Source organism: Penicillium arizonense, assembly GCF_001773325.1.
Source record: "Penicillium arizonense strain CBS 141311 chromosome Unknown PENARI_contig062, whole genome shotgun sequence".
NCBI classification, from domain to species: Eukaryota; Fungi; Ascomycota; class Eurotiomycetes; order Eurotiales; family Aspergillaceae; genus Penicillium; species Penicillium arizonense.
This window is the reverse complement of record NW_019173339.1, coordinates 1-15,751: the sequence shown is the minus strand read 5'-3', so window position 1 is coordinate 15,751 and position 15,751 is coordinate 1. Positions and strand designations below refer to the sequence as shown.

The following is a 15,751-nucleotide window of genomic DNA, read 5'->3' as shown; positions in this document are numbered from 1 at the left end:
TTCTTAGGACCCTTCCTCGAGGTCCTATATATAGCTAACTAGCTTACCTAATAGAACGACGTGGAATCGTGAGGTTCTATAAGGTATTTCAAATCATAGGTCATAGGATCACTAGTGTAATGATCATAGATCATAAGATCACTATGATCATTGAAGGCTATAAGGTTTAAACCATTAATAGACCTTCTAATAATAAGCATAGCTAATAACCTTTTATATTATAGGCTTTTCGGATCTAAGCCTTAGATAAGATATAGCTTAGATATACGCTTATACTAACACTGACGTAGGCTATTTCTTATAGGGATGTATAACCTATCTTAGTATCTAAGGAGGCCTTTATAGTCGACTAGCTATCCCTAGTTCCCGCGCTTTTTTAGCTTAACGTCGATGATACGACGGCGGGTCTCTAGGTCTTCGCCCTATTCTTGCCCGATCTAGGACTTTAAATTAGCCGTGGAGTTTAATTCCTAAACTAACTAACCCGTGGTCCCACGCTTAGCTTGTGAGACTCCGACGTTTCCACACCTTACCTCTAAGACTCCGATGATTCGACGCCTTGCCTCTAGGTCTTCGCCCTATATTCGCCTAATTAGGGCTTTCAATTCTGTCGTGGCGTCTAACCCGTAGACTTGTTTAACCACGTAGGCGCGATCTACCTCCCGTCGGGTGATTACGCTATTATCCCGCACGGTTTGTCCTAACATAGTGCCCTATAGGGCCGAGACTAAGTAGTAGGGACTAGCGACTTTTTCACGGGATGTACGACGGCGGTACGCTAGATAGCGTAGAGGTACTCGACGGTATAGAGAAGCTCGACGGCGATTCTCTCCCTTAACAAACGCTCGACGGCGTATAAGCACTCGACGGTGTAGAGATACTCGACGGCTATCTCTTTTCTTACTAAGCTCCGGCGTCCCGGGCTTATTTAACTTAGCTTTAGGCATATCCTAGCTAGCACTCATAATTTTAGGTATATCCTAACTAGCTTTGGTTATAGGTATATCCTAACCGGTATTCGTTTCTTTGATAGCGGTTCGCTATATACGCGCTTCCGAATCGCTAGCGAAACGCTCCTAGATCGGGGTTCTGAGATAGTTATAGGTATATCCTAACCAAAATTAGGTTTTCTAGACAAGCTATCTATAGGGTTGGTTTTCCTAGGACGGTGTCTAATAGTGAACTTGAATAGAGTTAAAAATATAAGCCACCTTGCCTATCTACCGTTAAGCTTAGGCTGCTTTATAAACGTTTGGAGGTTAGTATAGTCTGAAAGCACTTCGACGGGATACTTACTACCCTCTAGATAGTGCCTCTATTGTTTAAACGAGTAAACGATAGCGAAAAGCTCTTAATCTAGTGTCGTATAACGGAGCTCCGCGCTAATAAATTTCTTTGACTAGTACGCTATAGGGTGCTATATCCCGCTAGTATCTAGCTACGATAGGATCCTAGCTATCCTAAGGTTTAATATATTAGGTTCGATGCGAATATATTCTTGTGGATTAAAATGTTAGAGCACTAGGGCTCCTTAGAATATATTGAGAAGCTAGTGAAACGCTTACGTTTCTTCGTCGGAGAGTAAGACATTGCTAGGCTTCTTGCTATTCTTGCTTCCTTGAAGTAGGGAGGTTAGAGGTAATATAATTAGGCTATACCCTTAGATAAACCGTCGATAAAAGTTGTAGAATCCTAGGAATACTTAGATCTTATAGTAGCTTTTTAGGATTTCCTATAAAGCGATAGTATCGACGCGTTGTTTGTCTATTAATATACTATCCCTAGATACCATGAATCCTAGGAATTTAACCTAGTCTTAGTAGAAGGTGTATTTTATAGGTTTCGCGTATAGCTATGCCTATCGTAACCTCTATAGCACTTAGTAGATATACTTTATATAGGTCTCGCGGTCCGGCGAGAAGATTAGGATATTATCGAGATACGCTATATAAACGACGTCGAGAAGCCCTCTTAACGCCGTGTAAATATAATTCTAAAAAGTGGCTAGTGTATTCGTGAGACCAAACGGTATAACTGTATATTCGAAATAGCTATAGCGAGTACGAAAGGCTATTTTCCACTCTTCTCCTTCACGGATCCTAATCTAGTAGTACGCGTCTTATATATTAATTTTGCTAAAGAACTACGCGCTAGCGAGTTAATCTAGGATCTCTAAAATAAGAGGAAGAGGGTATCGGTTCTTGACTAAGACCTTATTTAGTCCCCGATAGTCTACATAGAGACGTAGACTACTATCCTTCTTTAAAATAAATAGGATAGGGGCCCCTACTAGGCTTTTCGAGGGTCGGATCTAACTATTGTTAAGGTTTTTATCTAGGTAGGACCGAAGCTCTCGAAGCTCTATCTAAGAAAGAGGGTAAATCGGGCTATACGGCGGTGTTTCGCCGTCTTTTAGCTCGATAGTATAATCTATTACTTTCTAGGGTGGTAGAGTCTTAGCATTCTCGGGAGCGAATACGTCGCGGTATACTAGTAATTCGCTAGGCAGCCTATTACGTGAAGCGGGGTCCTCTTAGTTATCTCCGGGAAGCCACACTTCCTTAGGAAGCTTCACTACTATATATACGTACGCGTAGTTCCGGCATTCTTTCATAAATTAGTGTGGGGTAGCTATCAAGTATGACGGCGCGACGTACCACTACTAGCGTTTATATAGCGAAAAGTCGACGTATTTATCACGCACTATTATTATAGAGAGGAGAACTAGGCTTCCTTTGAGGCGAGGGTCTCGATCGATAGCTAGGCAACGCCTTTCGAAAGTGCGAGTAGTCCCTCGTGAGTCCATTGCCGTGATAGGGACTATCTATACTCTATAAGTAGGTGTTGACCGTCGATTGATAGCTAAAATAATGACGCCGGTGAGTGGTGCACGACGGAGTCCGTATTGCTAAGTAAATTAATGACTAATGATATTAACCTCGGCTCCGCTATCGAGGTCCGTATACGTTTCGATATCGCCCTAGACGGTAATTAGGATATATAGACGGCTTATAGTCCTAATCTTATCTTAAGGGGTCGGTGTTCCGGCTTCTATACCGACCCTCTAGCTTTTCCTAAGTATGCTAGTGTTAATTAGACCTTAGTCGAATTTTGGGGGCACTTATCCCTCTAGTGGTCTATTAACCCGTAGGTAAAATAGCTATATAGTTTAGGTAGAGTTATATTATCGTTTCGCTAGCGATTATACGGCTTTACGCCGAATTCACGCCGATTTAAATATAGTTTAGTATTTAGGTTTCGATCACTACCTCGTCCTTAGAAGCTTCCACGGTTCTATCCTCGGCCCCGACTAGAGTTAGAGGGTAGCCCGTTAAAGCTAGTCCGTTTTCGATATCCCTATTAGTTAGGGGAGTGATATCTTTTGTTTATTAAGCGGGGCGGGTAGTTCTTTATTCCCGACTCTATTTAAATGAGGTTCTAATAGTGCATCGCTATCGATACTATCTCGTCCCGATTTTTAGGTAAATAAAGTATAGTATTCTAGATACGCGATCGGAGGCGGAGCTATAATTCAGTGAAGAAGTTAAGCGCCCGTTAGTCCTCCGACGGTGCTTCGAAATGCCTTTCGAGCGAGACAAGATAAGAGTTAAAGTCACTTAGACTTTGGTTCGGGCCTTAACGGGCCTCTTATAAGGAGGTAGCATTATCGGCTTATAGTGTGGCCGAATTGTGTAGTAGCGTAAGTGTCTATTTCTCGAATAGTTCCTATATCGTTTTGTAAGCGGTTCGCTAGGGTTCCGCTTTCTCTTCGATATAGTGTCGCTATCTCTCGCGGTAGTTAGAGCTTATATAGTTAGTGGCACTAAGGATCTTTCTTTTATCCGATCTATACTTACGGGGTGTATCTAGGAATATATCCTAGAGGTTATTGAGCTAGGTTTAGCGTTACTATATATTATAGTGTACTTTAAAGATCGGAACCTCGATTTTGATTTCTCCGGGAGCTCGTCCTTATTTAGATAACGTAGAGGGAGAACGTCGATAGCGATCCGACGTCGATTTCTTAGTTATTTGGCCGATCGCTTCCTCGAGTTCCTTGTTTTGGGTAAGCAACGTATAAAGGGTCTCGAGGCGTTCGACCTTAGCGAGGTGCTCGCTAAACTAGGGAGTCCGGCCCTAAGAATTGTTTTCCGGGCTGCTACTTCCGTCGTAGATAGTAGCGGGAGGAATAATAGATTCGGTGTCGGTTCGATATAGGTTCGCTAGTGATTCACGAGCGACCGACGATCGGGTAATCATTGTTACTTTAGGAGGCATCTTCAATCTTAGGTAGTTAAAGAAGAAGAATTAGAATTGTAAAGAAGAGGGGTCTAGTGTTTGTAGGATAGAGCCTGTCAACTAGGTAAGATAAAGATGCCTAGGAACAAGTAGTATATTGGAGGAATACAGAGACTGATTCTTAGAGAACCTCTGGGTTCTCCTAGAGTGCACTATTTAACATGGGAGATCAGCGTTCCGGTGAGGAAGCGCTGACGTGTCGACACCTATATGATGTTGATCCTCTGACAGTGCGAGAGATCTGTGCATGATTCCTGAGGACTCTGTTACACACCCCTACTAGACGGGGGGATAATTGTAACGGAGTCCTTAGGAATCATATATAGGTCTTTTATATAGATCTCTCGTACCCCTTAAGGATCGCTAGCAACACGTTAGCGTTAGCTCACCGTAACGCTAATCCTCTATATTAAATAGTCTAGTATAGGAGAACCTAGAGGTTCTCTAAGAAACTATATTCCTCCAATATACTACTTGCTTCCTAGGCATCTTTATCTTACCTAGTTGACAGGCTCTATCCTGCAAATACTAGACCCCTGTTCTTTACAGAAATTAAGAATGGATTCTGTATTTTGGTCAAAATAGATAGAAATTAAGAATAGATTCTATATTTCGGTTAAAATAGACGGATATTAAGAATAGATTCTGTATTTCCGTCTATACTTATGAACCGTATTTCTGACCACAATACTATTACCTCTAGATATGGTAGGAAATACTAGATTAGAGATGGTATGTGAGTATAGTTGTTAGGACCCTGCGAGGTCCTAGTGTAGCAGTATGAGTACGGGAAGTAGAGACTATCGTCGAAGTGTATGTGTAGGTGTAATAAGAGACTAATTGCTGGTCCTTTATGCGAAGGCTAGCGAGTGCAATAAATATAAGGTGCGCTTAGCTAAGGGACTAAGCGAAATGCACGACCTTCATAGTCTATGTATGTGCCTATCTATTAGCGCACTGCGTAGTCTAAAGGCTCGTAGTATTCTTTTTAGGCACCCTTAGGCACCTATTGGGTCGGGGTCCTAATAATATCCCCCTCCTTTAGAGGCCACGGCCCGTGGCCTAAGGTATCTAAGATTCGTAGTGTGAATCCTCTATTTATAGTCACGTGTAAGTATGGCAGCCTAGTAAGCGTGGTCCGTTAAAACCTAGCCTAGAGTAAAAACCTTATAGAGGAAAAGCTCGTAGGTAGGAAAGGTAACTAGCCCTAGTGGTGCTAGCGTAGGGTTATAAGGTTACGTGCTCTATTATTTTAGCTGAAAAACTATCTTAGTGAGAAGTGTTTATATGGTTTGCACTCTTAATAGGAGTAGATAGCGGTGGTGGTGGTCGAGGAAGGAGTATAGAGAATAATATAGATATTATAGTCGTTTGTTATTGTTATTTTTCTTCCTTCCTACGCTTCCTAACCTCTTTAAAAGTATATGATTTCTTCCTCCCCTACTTCCCCTATGTCCTAAAGCATCCTTCCTAGTGCTCTGTGAGCTTTATAGAGATGATCCTAGACGCGTATAAGCTTCGAAATAAAGCTTTCCTAGCCTCCTAGGGATGCCTATACGTGTCCTAGGTCCTTGTTAACCCTGCCTAAGGCTTCGCTAGAGCTTCTATAATAAGCTCTACGTCCTTATTAACGTTGCCTAAGGCTTCGCTAGAGCTTCCACAATAAGCTCTATACTCCTATTAGTATTGCCTAAGGCCTCGTAGTAGCATAGATTCGCCCCCTCCTAGTGCAAAATAGCCCTATTTTGAAAACTACTAACCTCTTATATATATCGATAGTGGCGGAGCCTTATATCCTACGCTTTACCTAGGCCGCCGCGGCGGTCTAAGAAGAAGGAGATTTCCCCTTATAGGACGGTTTTAGTAGCTCTTTATCGGAAGAGGAGGTCGCGGTGCGCGCTGGTGGACCTAGGCTAGATATGGGGCTTCTATACTAGCGCTATACCTTCCGGTTAGTGTAGCACCTAGATTATTAGTGCGTGTTACTAATAGATCGCACTAAGTGCCTCTATTGTGCTAGCGGCCGCTATAGGTGTAAGCCGGTGAGTATAATTTTAATTCCCCTTATAACTAGGTATACAATTACTAACTAGCCCCTTATAGGTTTACCCTAAGCTTATGCCTAAGGTGGAGCACGCGCTCTCGCCTACTATCACTAGCGAATAGCGGGTTATTCTTCTTAAAGGTCTTCTCTAGAAGACCTAGCTTATCACCGCCGCTATAAAGCCCGCTACGACCCCTAAGGTCGCCGCTAGTGAGGAGGTTCCCTCGCCCCCGTCGTCGGTTACGTCTTCTCTTAAGAAGTTTATGACTCCTAAGGGAACTCCGGCTCCGGAGGAGTCTCTACTCCGCCGTCTATTACGTCGTAGTAGCTAAGTTTTCTCCCTATTACGCCTAGCTTCTAGCGTATAGGAGACCGTGCGCGATAGTTTAGGTTAGCCGTAGCGGGCGCCTAAGAGCTTAGTAGGAAGGAGGATAATTTACGGTTAGAGACCGGACTATTTTCCTATATATAATTCCGGGGGAATAGCCCCTATAATACTATTAAGATTTGTTTCCCGCGCGCCTCCGGCGCTTTAAAGTCCTTTTAGGTTCGCACTATAGCTTTTCTTCGTATTCCTATAGCGCCTATAATTGCTCTAGGTTCTTCTAAGGCTCCTATATTACTTCTATATTACCGTAGCCTTCCTATTTAACTCGGTATATATAAGGCTTAGTCCCCTTGTGGGAAAGGATACGCTTAACCTTATATTCGGGTTGCCTATCTATAATAATAGGTGTAGGACCCTCCTATAAAGCGTTTCTATAATACTCCTCTAGTATAGAGATATAGAATATCGGATAAATATAGCGGAGGAGCGGCGGTAGTCTCAATTTATATAACTATAAGCCGAATTTGTCGACAATAGCGAAGGGGCTAATTATCTTTATATCTAATTTCTTATTAGGGCGACCCATCTTAATATACTTAGCTCGTACGTAGACTAGGTCTCTAACCCTAAATACCTTCTTAAGGTGATTCTTATCGTAATAGCGCTTTATTACGTCTTTCGCCTTAGCTAGCTTCTTATAGAGAAAGTGTGGTATTTCCTAGATTTCCTATATCCGGCTTACTACGTCCTAGTGATACTCCTATAGAAGCTCTTCTACACTAGCTCAAAGGTCTAGCTTAAACCCGAGTAGCGTCTAGAAAGGAGAGACACTAGACGCACTATAAGGGGTCTAATTGTATACGAACTAGGCTATAGGAAGCTATCGTATCTAGTCGTCCTATTCCTAATTAACGTAGGAACGGAGGAAATACTCTAGCGTCTAATTTTGACGCTTAGTCTAACCGTCTATTTAAGGGTGGTAGGCTATAGAGAGACGTCTTCTTACTATAAGGTAGTAGCAAAAGGTAGACTAGAATTAGCTAGTAAAGAGACTGCCTTAATCACTAACGAGGTTCTTAGGCATCCCTATAATAGGGATGATACGCTTATAGAGCAATTCCGCTAAATTAGGTACGTTAATATCCTTAGTGCACGGTAGGTAAAAGGAATACTTAGTGAATATCTCTACTATCACTAGGATCGTATTATAGATCCTTCCTCTCCACAAAGAGGGTGGTAGGCTAGTAATAAAGTCTAAACTAACCTACTACGTTAGCCGTTCTAGTATAGGTAAAGGTTATAATAGCCTATATAGCTTATGCCTATGAACTAAATTCCTCTAGCAATTCTCGTAGTCTTCGACGTATTCCTTAATATATTAGGTGAGTCTAGGCTAATAGAATCGTCTCCGCACCGTATCTAGGGTACGCTTTACCCAATAATATCCTCCCTAAGGATTATTATAGTGCGTTCATATGTAACGGAGTCCTCAGGAATCATGCACAGAGTCCTCAGGAATCATGCACAGAGTCCTCAGGAATCATGCACAGAGTCCTCAGGAATCATGCACAGATCTCTCGCACTGTCAGAGGATCAACATCATACAGGTGTCGACACGTCAGCGCTTCCTCACCGCAACGCTGATCTCCCATGTTAAATAGTGCACTCCAGGAGAACCCAGAGGTTCTCCAAGGATCAGTCTCTGTATTCCTCCAATATACTACTTGCTTCCCAGGCATCTTCGTCTTACCTAGTTGACAGGCTCTATCCTGCAAATACTAGAACCCCTTTCTTTACAATTCTGATCCTTCTTCTTCAACTACCTAAGATTGAAGATGCCTCCCAAAGCAACAATGACTACCCGATCGTCGGTCGCTCGGGGATCGCCAGCGAACCCACACCGAACCGACACCGAGTCCATTGTTCCTCCCGCCACTATCTACGACGGAAGTAGCAGCCCGGAGAACAATTCTCAGGACCGGACTTCCCAACTTAGCGAGCACCTCGCTGAGGTCGAACGCCTCGAAACCCTTCATGCGTTGCTTACCCGAAAGAAGGAACTCGAGGAAGCAATCGGCCAAATAACCGAGAAATCGTTGTCGGATCGCCATCGACGCTCTTCCTCTACATCATCTGATCGAGGACGAGCTTCCGGAGAAATCAAAATCGAAGTTGCAATTTTTAAAGCACACTACAGTATACAACAACGCCAAACCTGGCTCAATGACCTCCAAGACATGTTCGCAGGCGCACCCCGCAAATATGGATCGGACGAGAGAAAGATCCTTGGTGCCACCAACTGCATGAGTTCTGACTGTCGCGAAAGATGGCGACACTATGTCGAAGAGAAGGCGGAGCCCCAGCGAACCGCTTACAAAACGACATGGGAACTATTCGAGAAATGGACTCTTACGTTACTACACAATTCGGCCACACTACAAGCCGACATCGCTACCTCTTTACAAGAGGCCCGGCAAGGTCCGAATCAAAGTCCAAGCGATTTTAATTCCTACCTCCTCTCGCTCGAAAGACATTTCGAAGCACCGTCGGAGGATCAACGGGCACTTAACTTCTTCACTAAGTTACAGCTTCGCCTCCGATCACGTATCCAGAATGCTATGCTTCATTTGCCTAAAAATCGGGACGAGATGGTATCGACAGCGATGCACTATTGGAACCTCATTCAAACGGAGTCGGGAACAAAGGACTACCCTCCCCGCTCAACAAACAAAAGACATCACTCCCCTGACCAACAGGGATATCGAAAACGGACTAACTTCAACGGGCCATCCTCCAACTTTGGTCGGGGCCGAGGATGGAACCGTGGAAGCTTCCGAGGACGAGGTGGTGACCGAAACCCAAACACTAAACCATATTCAAACCGGCGTGAATTCGGCGCAAAGCCGCATGATCGCCAGCGAAACGATAATACAACTCCACAAAAACCATACAGCTGTTTCACCTGCGGGTCAACAGACCACTGGAAGGACCAGTGCCCCCAAAATTCGACTAAGGTTCAGTCGGCACCAGCGCATTCGGGAAAAGCCAGAGGGTCGGTGTAGAAGCCGGGACACCGACCCCTCAAGATAAAATTGGGACCACAAGCCGCCTATATATCCCAATTACCGTACGGGGCGACATCGAAACGCATGCGGATCTCGATAGCGGAGCCGAGGTTGACATCGTCAGTCATCAATTTGCTCAGCAATACGGACTCCGTCGCGCACCACTCACCGGCGTCATTATCTCAGCTATCAATCGAAGGTCAACACCTACTTATGGGGTGTGGATAGTCCCTATCACGGCGACCGACTCGCGGGGGACTACTCGCACCTTCGAAAGGCGTTGTCTAGCTATCGATCGAGACCCTCGCCTCGAAGGAAGCCCGGTTCTCCTATCTATGACAACGGTGCGAGATGAACACGTCGACTTTTCGCCACATAAACGCCAGTGGTGGTATGTCGCACCGTCATACTCGATAGCCACCCCATATCAATTTGTAAAGGAATGCCGGAACCACGCGTACGTGTATGCGGTGGTAAAGCTTCCTGAGGAAGTGTGGCTTCCAGGAGACAACCAAGAATACCCCGCCTCACGTGAGGAGGGTCTCCCTAGCGAATTACTAGCGTACCGCGACGTATTCGCTCCCGAAAATGCCAAGACCCTACCACCTCAGAAAGCAACAGACCATACTATCGAGCTAAAAGACGGCGAAACGCCGCCGTATGGCCCAATTTACCCTCTCTCTCAGACAGAACTTCGAGAGCTTCGGTCCTACCTAGATGAAAACCTTGACAATGGTCGGATCCGACCCTCGAAAAGTCCAGCAGGGGCCCCTATCCTATTTGTTCCAAAGAAGGATGGCAGTCTACGTCTCTGTGTAGACTATCGGGGATTAAATAAGGTCTCAGTCAAAAACCGGTATCCCCTTCCTCTCATCTCGGAGATCCTCGATCGACTCGCTGGCGCGCAGTTCTTTAGCAAAATTGATATACAAGATGCGTACTATCGGATCAGGATCCGTGAAGGAGAAGAGTGGAAAACAGCCTTTCGCACTCGCTATGGCCATTTCGAGTATACAGTCATGCCGTTTGGTCTTACGAATGCACCAGCCACTTTTCAGAATTATATTCACACGGCGTTAAGAGGGCTTCTCGATGTCGTTTGTGTGGCGTATCTCGATGATATCCTGATCTTCTCGCCGGACCGCGAGGCCCACACAGAGCATATTTGTCAAGTGCTACAGAGGTTACGACAGGCACAGCTATACGCGAAACCTGCAAAATGCACCTTCTACCAAGACCAGGTTGAATTCCTAGGATTCGTGGTGTCTAGGAATGGCATATCAATGGATAGACAGCGCGTCGACGCTATCGCTTCATGGGAAATCCCAAAAAGCTACCATGAAATCCAAGTATTCCTAGGATTCTGCAACTTTTATCGACGATTTATCCAAGGGTATAGCCTGATTGCATTACCTCTAACCTCCCTGCTTCGAGGAAGTAAGAATGGCAAGAAGCCTGGTAATGTCTTGCTCTCCGACGAAGAAACGCAAGCGTTTCACCGGCTTCTCAATGCATTCCAAGAAGCCCCAGTGCTCCAGCATTTTGATCCACAAAAACGGATCCGTATCGAATCTGATGCATCAAACCTTGGGATGGCTGGAATCCTCTCGCAGCCAGACGCTAGCGGGACATGGCACCCCGTAGCGTACTGGTCAAAGAAATTTATTGGCGCGGAGCTCCGTTATGCGACGCCAGATCAAGAGCTTTTCGCTATCGTTTATTCGTTTAAACAATGGAGGCACTACCTAGAGGGTAGCAAGTATCCCGTCGAGGTGCTTTCAGACCATGCTAATCTCCAGACATTTATGAAGCAGCCTAAGCTTAACGGCAGACAGGCAAGGTGGCTTATGTTTTTAACTCCGTTCGAGTTCACTATAAAGCATCGCGCTGGGAAGACCAATCCCGCGGATGGCTTATCAAGGAAACCAAATGCCAGTCGGGTTGCGCCCGCAGCTGAACTTACGACCCCGATCCAAGAGCGCTTCGCTAGCGATCAGGGGGTGAATGTACAGCAAATTGCTGTCAAAGAAATGAATACCGGTCAGGATGTGCCTGCAACCAAGGCCAGCCAGGATGTGCCTACGACTGAGCTTAGCGAGCCCGGGACGCCGGAGCTTAGCAAGAAGAGAGATAGCCGTCGAGCATCTCTGCACCGTCGAGTGCTGATACGCCGTCGAGCGTCTATTAAGGGAGAGAAACGCCGTCGAGCTTCTCTGTACCATCGAGTACCTCTGCGCTACCCAGCGTACCGCCGTCGTGCGTCCCGTGAAAAAGTCGTTAGTCACCGCTGCATGGTTTTGCCCCTAGTCTTAGAAGAAGACGCCATGACAGTTCGCACCGCTGAGGGAGATCGTGCGATCACCCAGCGGGAGGTTGAGCGCGCCTGTGTGGTTGAACAAGTCTACGGGCTAGACGCCACGACAGAATTGAAGACCTTAATTGGGCGAATACAGGGTGAGGACCCTGAGGCAAGGCGTCGAATCGTCGGAGTCTCAGAGGCAAGGCGTGGAAACGTCGGAGTCTCACAAGCCAAGCGTGGGACCACGGGTTGGTCAGTTCAGGAATTGAACTCCACGACTGATTTAAAGTCCCAGATCGGACAGGAACAGGGCGGAGACCCAGAGACCCGCCGTCGTATCACCGACGTTAAGCTAGAAAAGCGCGGGAACCATGGATGGCTAGTCGACCATGAAGGCCTCCTTAGATACCAAAATAGGTTGTACATCCCCATAAGAAATGGCCTACGTCAGAAACTGCTAAATATCTACCATGATGATCCACTCGCAGGACATTTCGGTCGAACTCGCACCACCGAGTTACTAAAACGCAAATTCCATTGGGTTAACTTGCAAAAGGACGTGGCCCAATACGTCAAAGAATGCGCAGTATGCCAAGGGGCAGCCACACCAAGGCATCGACCTTATGGCGAACTACAGTCGCTACCGATTCCCCAGCGACCCTTCAGCGATCTAGCAATGGACTTTATCACCCACTTGCCACAGACAATTTACAAGGACAACACCGTCGACGCGATCTTAGTTATCGTGGATAGATTTTCAAAATACGCCGTCTTCCTACCCGTTTCATCTACAATTGATGCTGTGCAACTAGCTGAATTGTTTCACCAAGAAATCGAACTCCGATTTGGCCCGCCAAATAGCATAGTTTCAGACCGAGGATCAGTCTTTACTAGCAAATTCTGGTCTAAACTCTGCTACCAAAGCCATGTCAAATTGAGATTTTCGACAGCGTTTCACCCGCAGACCGACGGCCAAACGGAAAGGATGAACCAAGTACTCGAGAGCTACCTTCGATGCTTCGTCAATACGGAACAAACCAATTGGCCAGTCCTCCTCCCTACAGCCCAATTTGCCACCAATAATGCTATAAACTCAACCACAGGGTTTACACCTTTCAAAGCACTTTACGGTTATGACCCAAACTTCCAATTGCGCGCCGAGGACGGCGCTTCCAGGGAGGAAGTCCCAGCAACTACAGCACGACTAGAAAAGTTGCAAAAGCTACGAGAAAGGCTTCAAGAAGCATGGCGAAAAGCAAGCGAATCGCAGGCGAAACACTACAATAAACGCCACGAACCTATACAGTTCCGAAGGGGACAATTAGTTGCACTATCAACCCGCAATCTCCGAATAAAGAACCCATCAAGAAAACTTGCCCCAAACTTCATTGGACCTTTCCGGATCCTTGACAAAGTTGGAAAGCAGGCGTACCGGCTAGCATTACCCGAGCAATACTCTCGTCTACACAATGTCTTCCCTGTCTCTTTACTCCAAGAATGGCATCAGCGAAACGATAGTGAAACCCTACCTATGCCAGAGCTAGAAGATGATGATGAGTGGGAGGTTGAGGAGGTCCGGGGTGAAAAGAAGTTCCAGAATGAACTACACTACTTGGTTAAATGGAAAGGATGGCCCTCCGAGTACAATCAATGGGTACCACTCTCGGACATGGGGAATGCTAGAGGTATTATCGCAAAGTTCCAGAAGCAAAAGAAAAGGTCGAATTGATTGAATTATCCTGGGGAAACATCGATCCGACCACAAAACACTAGCGAAAATACAGCAAGACAACTAGCTCACCCTAGCTACCCGCCATATCCACAAAACCGGAGAAAACACAAAAACTATCCTCGAAAGGATAAACAGCAAAAGACCCTCCTACGAGCCAACGAAACACTAGCAACCCGACGACTAAACAAGGTAGTCCTCAACGGGGAAATCCTTGACCACATCTGCCTCAAGCTGGTCGTACTGGGGGTTAGAGAGGTTATCGTACTTCTCCTGGCTAGCCACAATCTCAACAACAGCGGAACGAAAAGTTCGCACAGCAAAAGCCCAAGCATGGTAACCATCATCCGAAAGACGTGCACCGGGGTAAGTCGAAGCTTCAGCGACGAGACGGCGAAGCGACGACATACCGACAGTGACAGGGATTGGCTGGAGCAATCCACGACGGTTGTGGACAACTGCTTCGTAGGACTTGGCGATGTCCTACCGAACAGTTAGCAAAACGCTAGAGAAACAACAACAGAACACCGTACCTTCGCTGGCTTCTTATCTGAAGCAATGCCAAACTGCTTACGGTGACCATCTAAGAGGACGTTGAAACCGGCGAGCAGGGCCTGAACAGCCTGGACCAGGTCACCAAAGACAGCATTGTCCAAATCGAAAACTTCGTTATCGTCCTCATTGTCCCAGAAAGGCTTGGCCCAGTCGAGAATGCACTGGAGACGCATCGCATCACCAAGGATACCTTCGTTTACCTACAGAGAAACGCTGGTTAGCCGCTATCATAACACCATGCTTATTGGAAACACTCACAGGCTCGCAATTCTTATTGCGGCTGGCGCACTGACGGCATCTCTTCGACGACAAGCCGTCGTCCCAGCAGGGGATCACTGGTGGTCCACTGGTGTCCCAGTTCTCCAAGAAAGTCCGGAAACAGTGCATGCACCACGCCACATGGCGGAGATAGGCGACAGGGCGAAGGGGGCGGTTCTTCTTCCTGACTCCACCGGTAAGGGCACGGCGGAGACCAGCAAGAGAAGTGGGTCCACTGGGGGTGGGAGTGCTGGGAGCGCTGGGAGTAGGAGTCTCGGAACCAGTGATCACCGAGCGAGCTGCTGGCGAGAATTCAGGTGCACTAGAGGTTTCCTCCTGCTCATCGTCCGAGCTGGAAATCACACTCTCAACCTCAGATGGAGTGGGCGAACGACTGGGAGGAGCTGGGGCTGCTGGGGCCTTGCCACGACCTCGGCCACGGCCACGACCACGACCTGTTCCGCGGGGAGGCATGATGATCAGCGCACAGCAGTTAGATCGCTACTGAAACGACGGCAAAACAACAGCGAGTCAGCAACGTGTCGTCAGACTTAGACATGGGAATGGTCATCACACTTACCTGAAGATATGACAGCCAGAATCTGGAGAAACACCAGAGAAACGACAGCGACGTGAGAACGTGTCGCTGTTGTGGAAAATGATGAGGGAAAAGGAAAACTGAAAGGTAAACAACAGGGGATTTATACCCATGAGGATGAATTCACAACAAAGCCCTGTAACCCTGAACAAACAAACGCAGAAACAAACACGTCGAAGACGCTTTGTTTCACGCAGTTTCACTGTGTTAAAGAAGCTTTGTTTACCACAACAAAGCGCACCACCCATACAAACAAACCCCTGCACCCCAACTAGGAAATCATGAGGTTTTCCAGCCCTATCAAATTCCTGCCTCAGGCCCCAATTTTCCTGCCTGCAACCGTCTATCCTTACACTATCGTTTCCCCATCGCCTTCCTGTCTTCCCGCAATTACTATTTCTCCTGCAAGAACTAGCTACCTTTTCCCACTGGGTTTTTAATGGGCTACGCTCTGCAGACTTCACCACGGGTGCGGACACCCGTACTGGACGGGGGGATAATTGTAACGGAGTCCTCAGGAATCATGCACAGAGTCCTCAGGAATCATGCACAGAGTCCTCAGGAATCATGCACAGA

The 15,751-nt window shown here is 46.5% G+C and overlaps 3 protein-coding genes across 3 annotated transcripts; 2 read left to right on the top strand and 1 right to left on the bottom strand.

Moving 5' to 3' along the window:
- Nucleotides 1-5,415: 5,415 nt before the first annotated feature.
- PENARI_c062G07387 (uncharacterized protein) lies at nucleotides 5,416-6,675 on the top strand (the record flags this gene model as incomplete). The annotated part of the gene is made up of 4 exons (XM_022637562.1): nucleotides 5,416-5,426; nucleotides 6,303-6,333; nucleotides 6,403-6,426; nucleotides 6,505-6,675. The coding sequence occupies 4 exons, from the start codon at nucleotides 5,416-5,418 to the stop codon at nucleotides 6,673-6,675; spliced, it is 237 nt and encodes a 78-aa protein (XP_022482581.1).
- A 1,849-nt stretch (nucleotides 6,676-8,524) lies between these two features.
- Nucleotides 8,525-13,764, top strand: PENARI_c062G11431 (uncharacterized protein; the record flags this gene model as incomplete). The annotated part of the gene is made up of 2 exons (XM_022637564.1): nucleotides 8,525-9,723; nucleotides 9,777-13,764. The coding sequence occupies 2 exons, from the start codon at nucleotides 8,525-8,527 to the stop codon at nucleotides 13,762-13,764; spliced, it is 5,187 nt and encodes a 1,728-aa protein (XP_022482585.1).
- Nucleotides 13,765-13,947: 183 nt separating this feature from the next.
- On the bottom strand, nucleotides 13,948-15,051 carry PENARI_c062G04559 (uncharacterized protein; the record flags this gene model as incomplete). The annotated part of the gene is made up of 3 exons (XM_022637559.1): nucleotides 13,948-14,247; nucleotides 14,298-14,519; nucleotides 14,578-15,051. 3 exons carry the CDS (start codon nucleotides 15,049-15,051, stop codon nucleotides 13,948-13,950), a joined length of 996 nt encoding a protein of 331 aa, XP_022482584.1.
- Nucleotides 15,052-15,751: the final 700 nt, after the last annotated feature.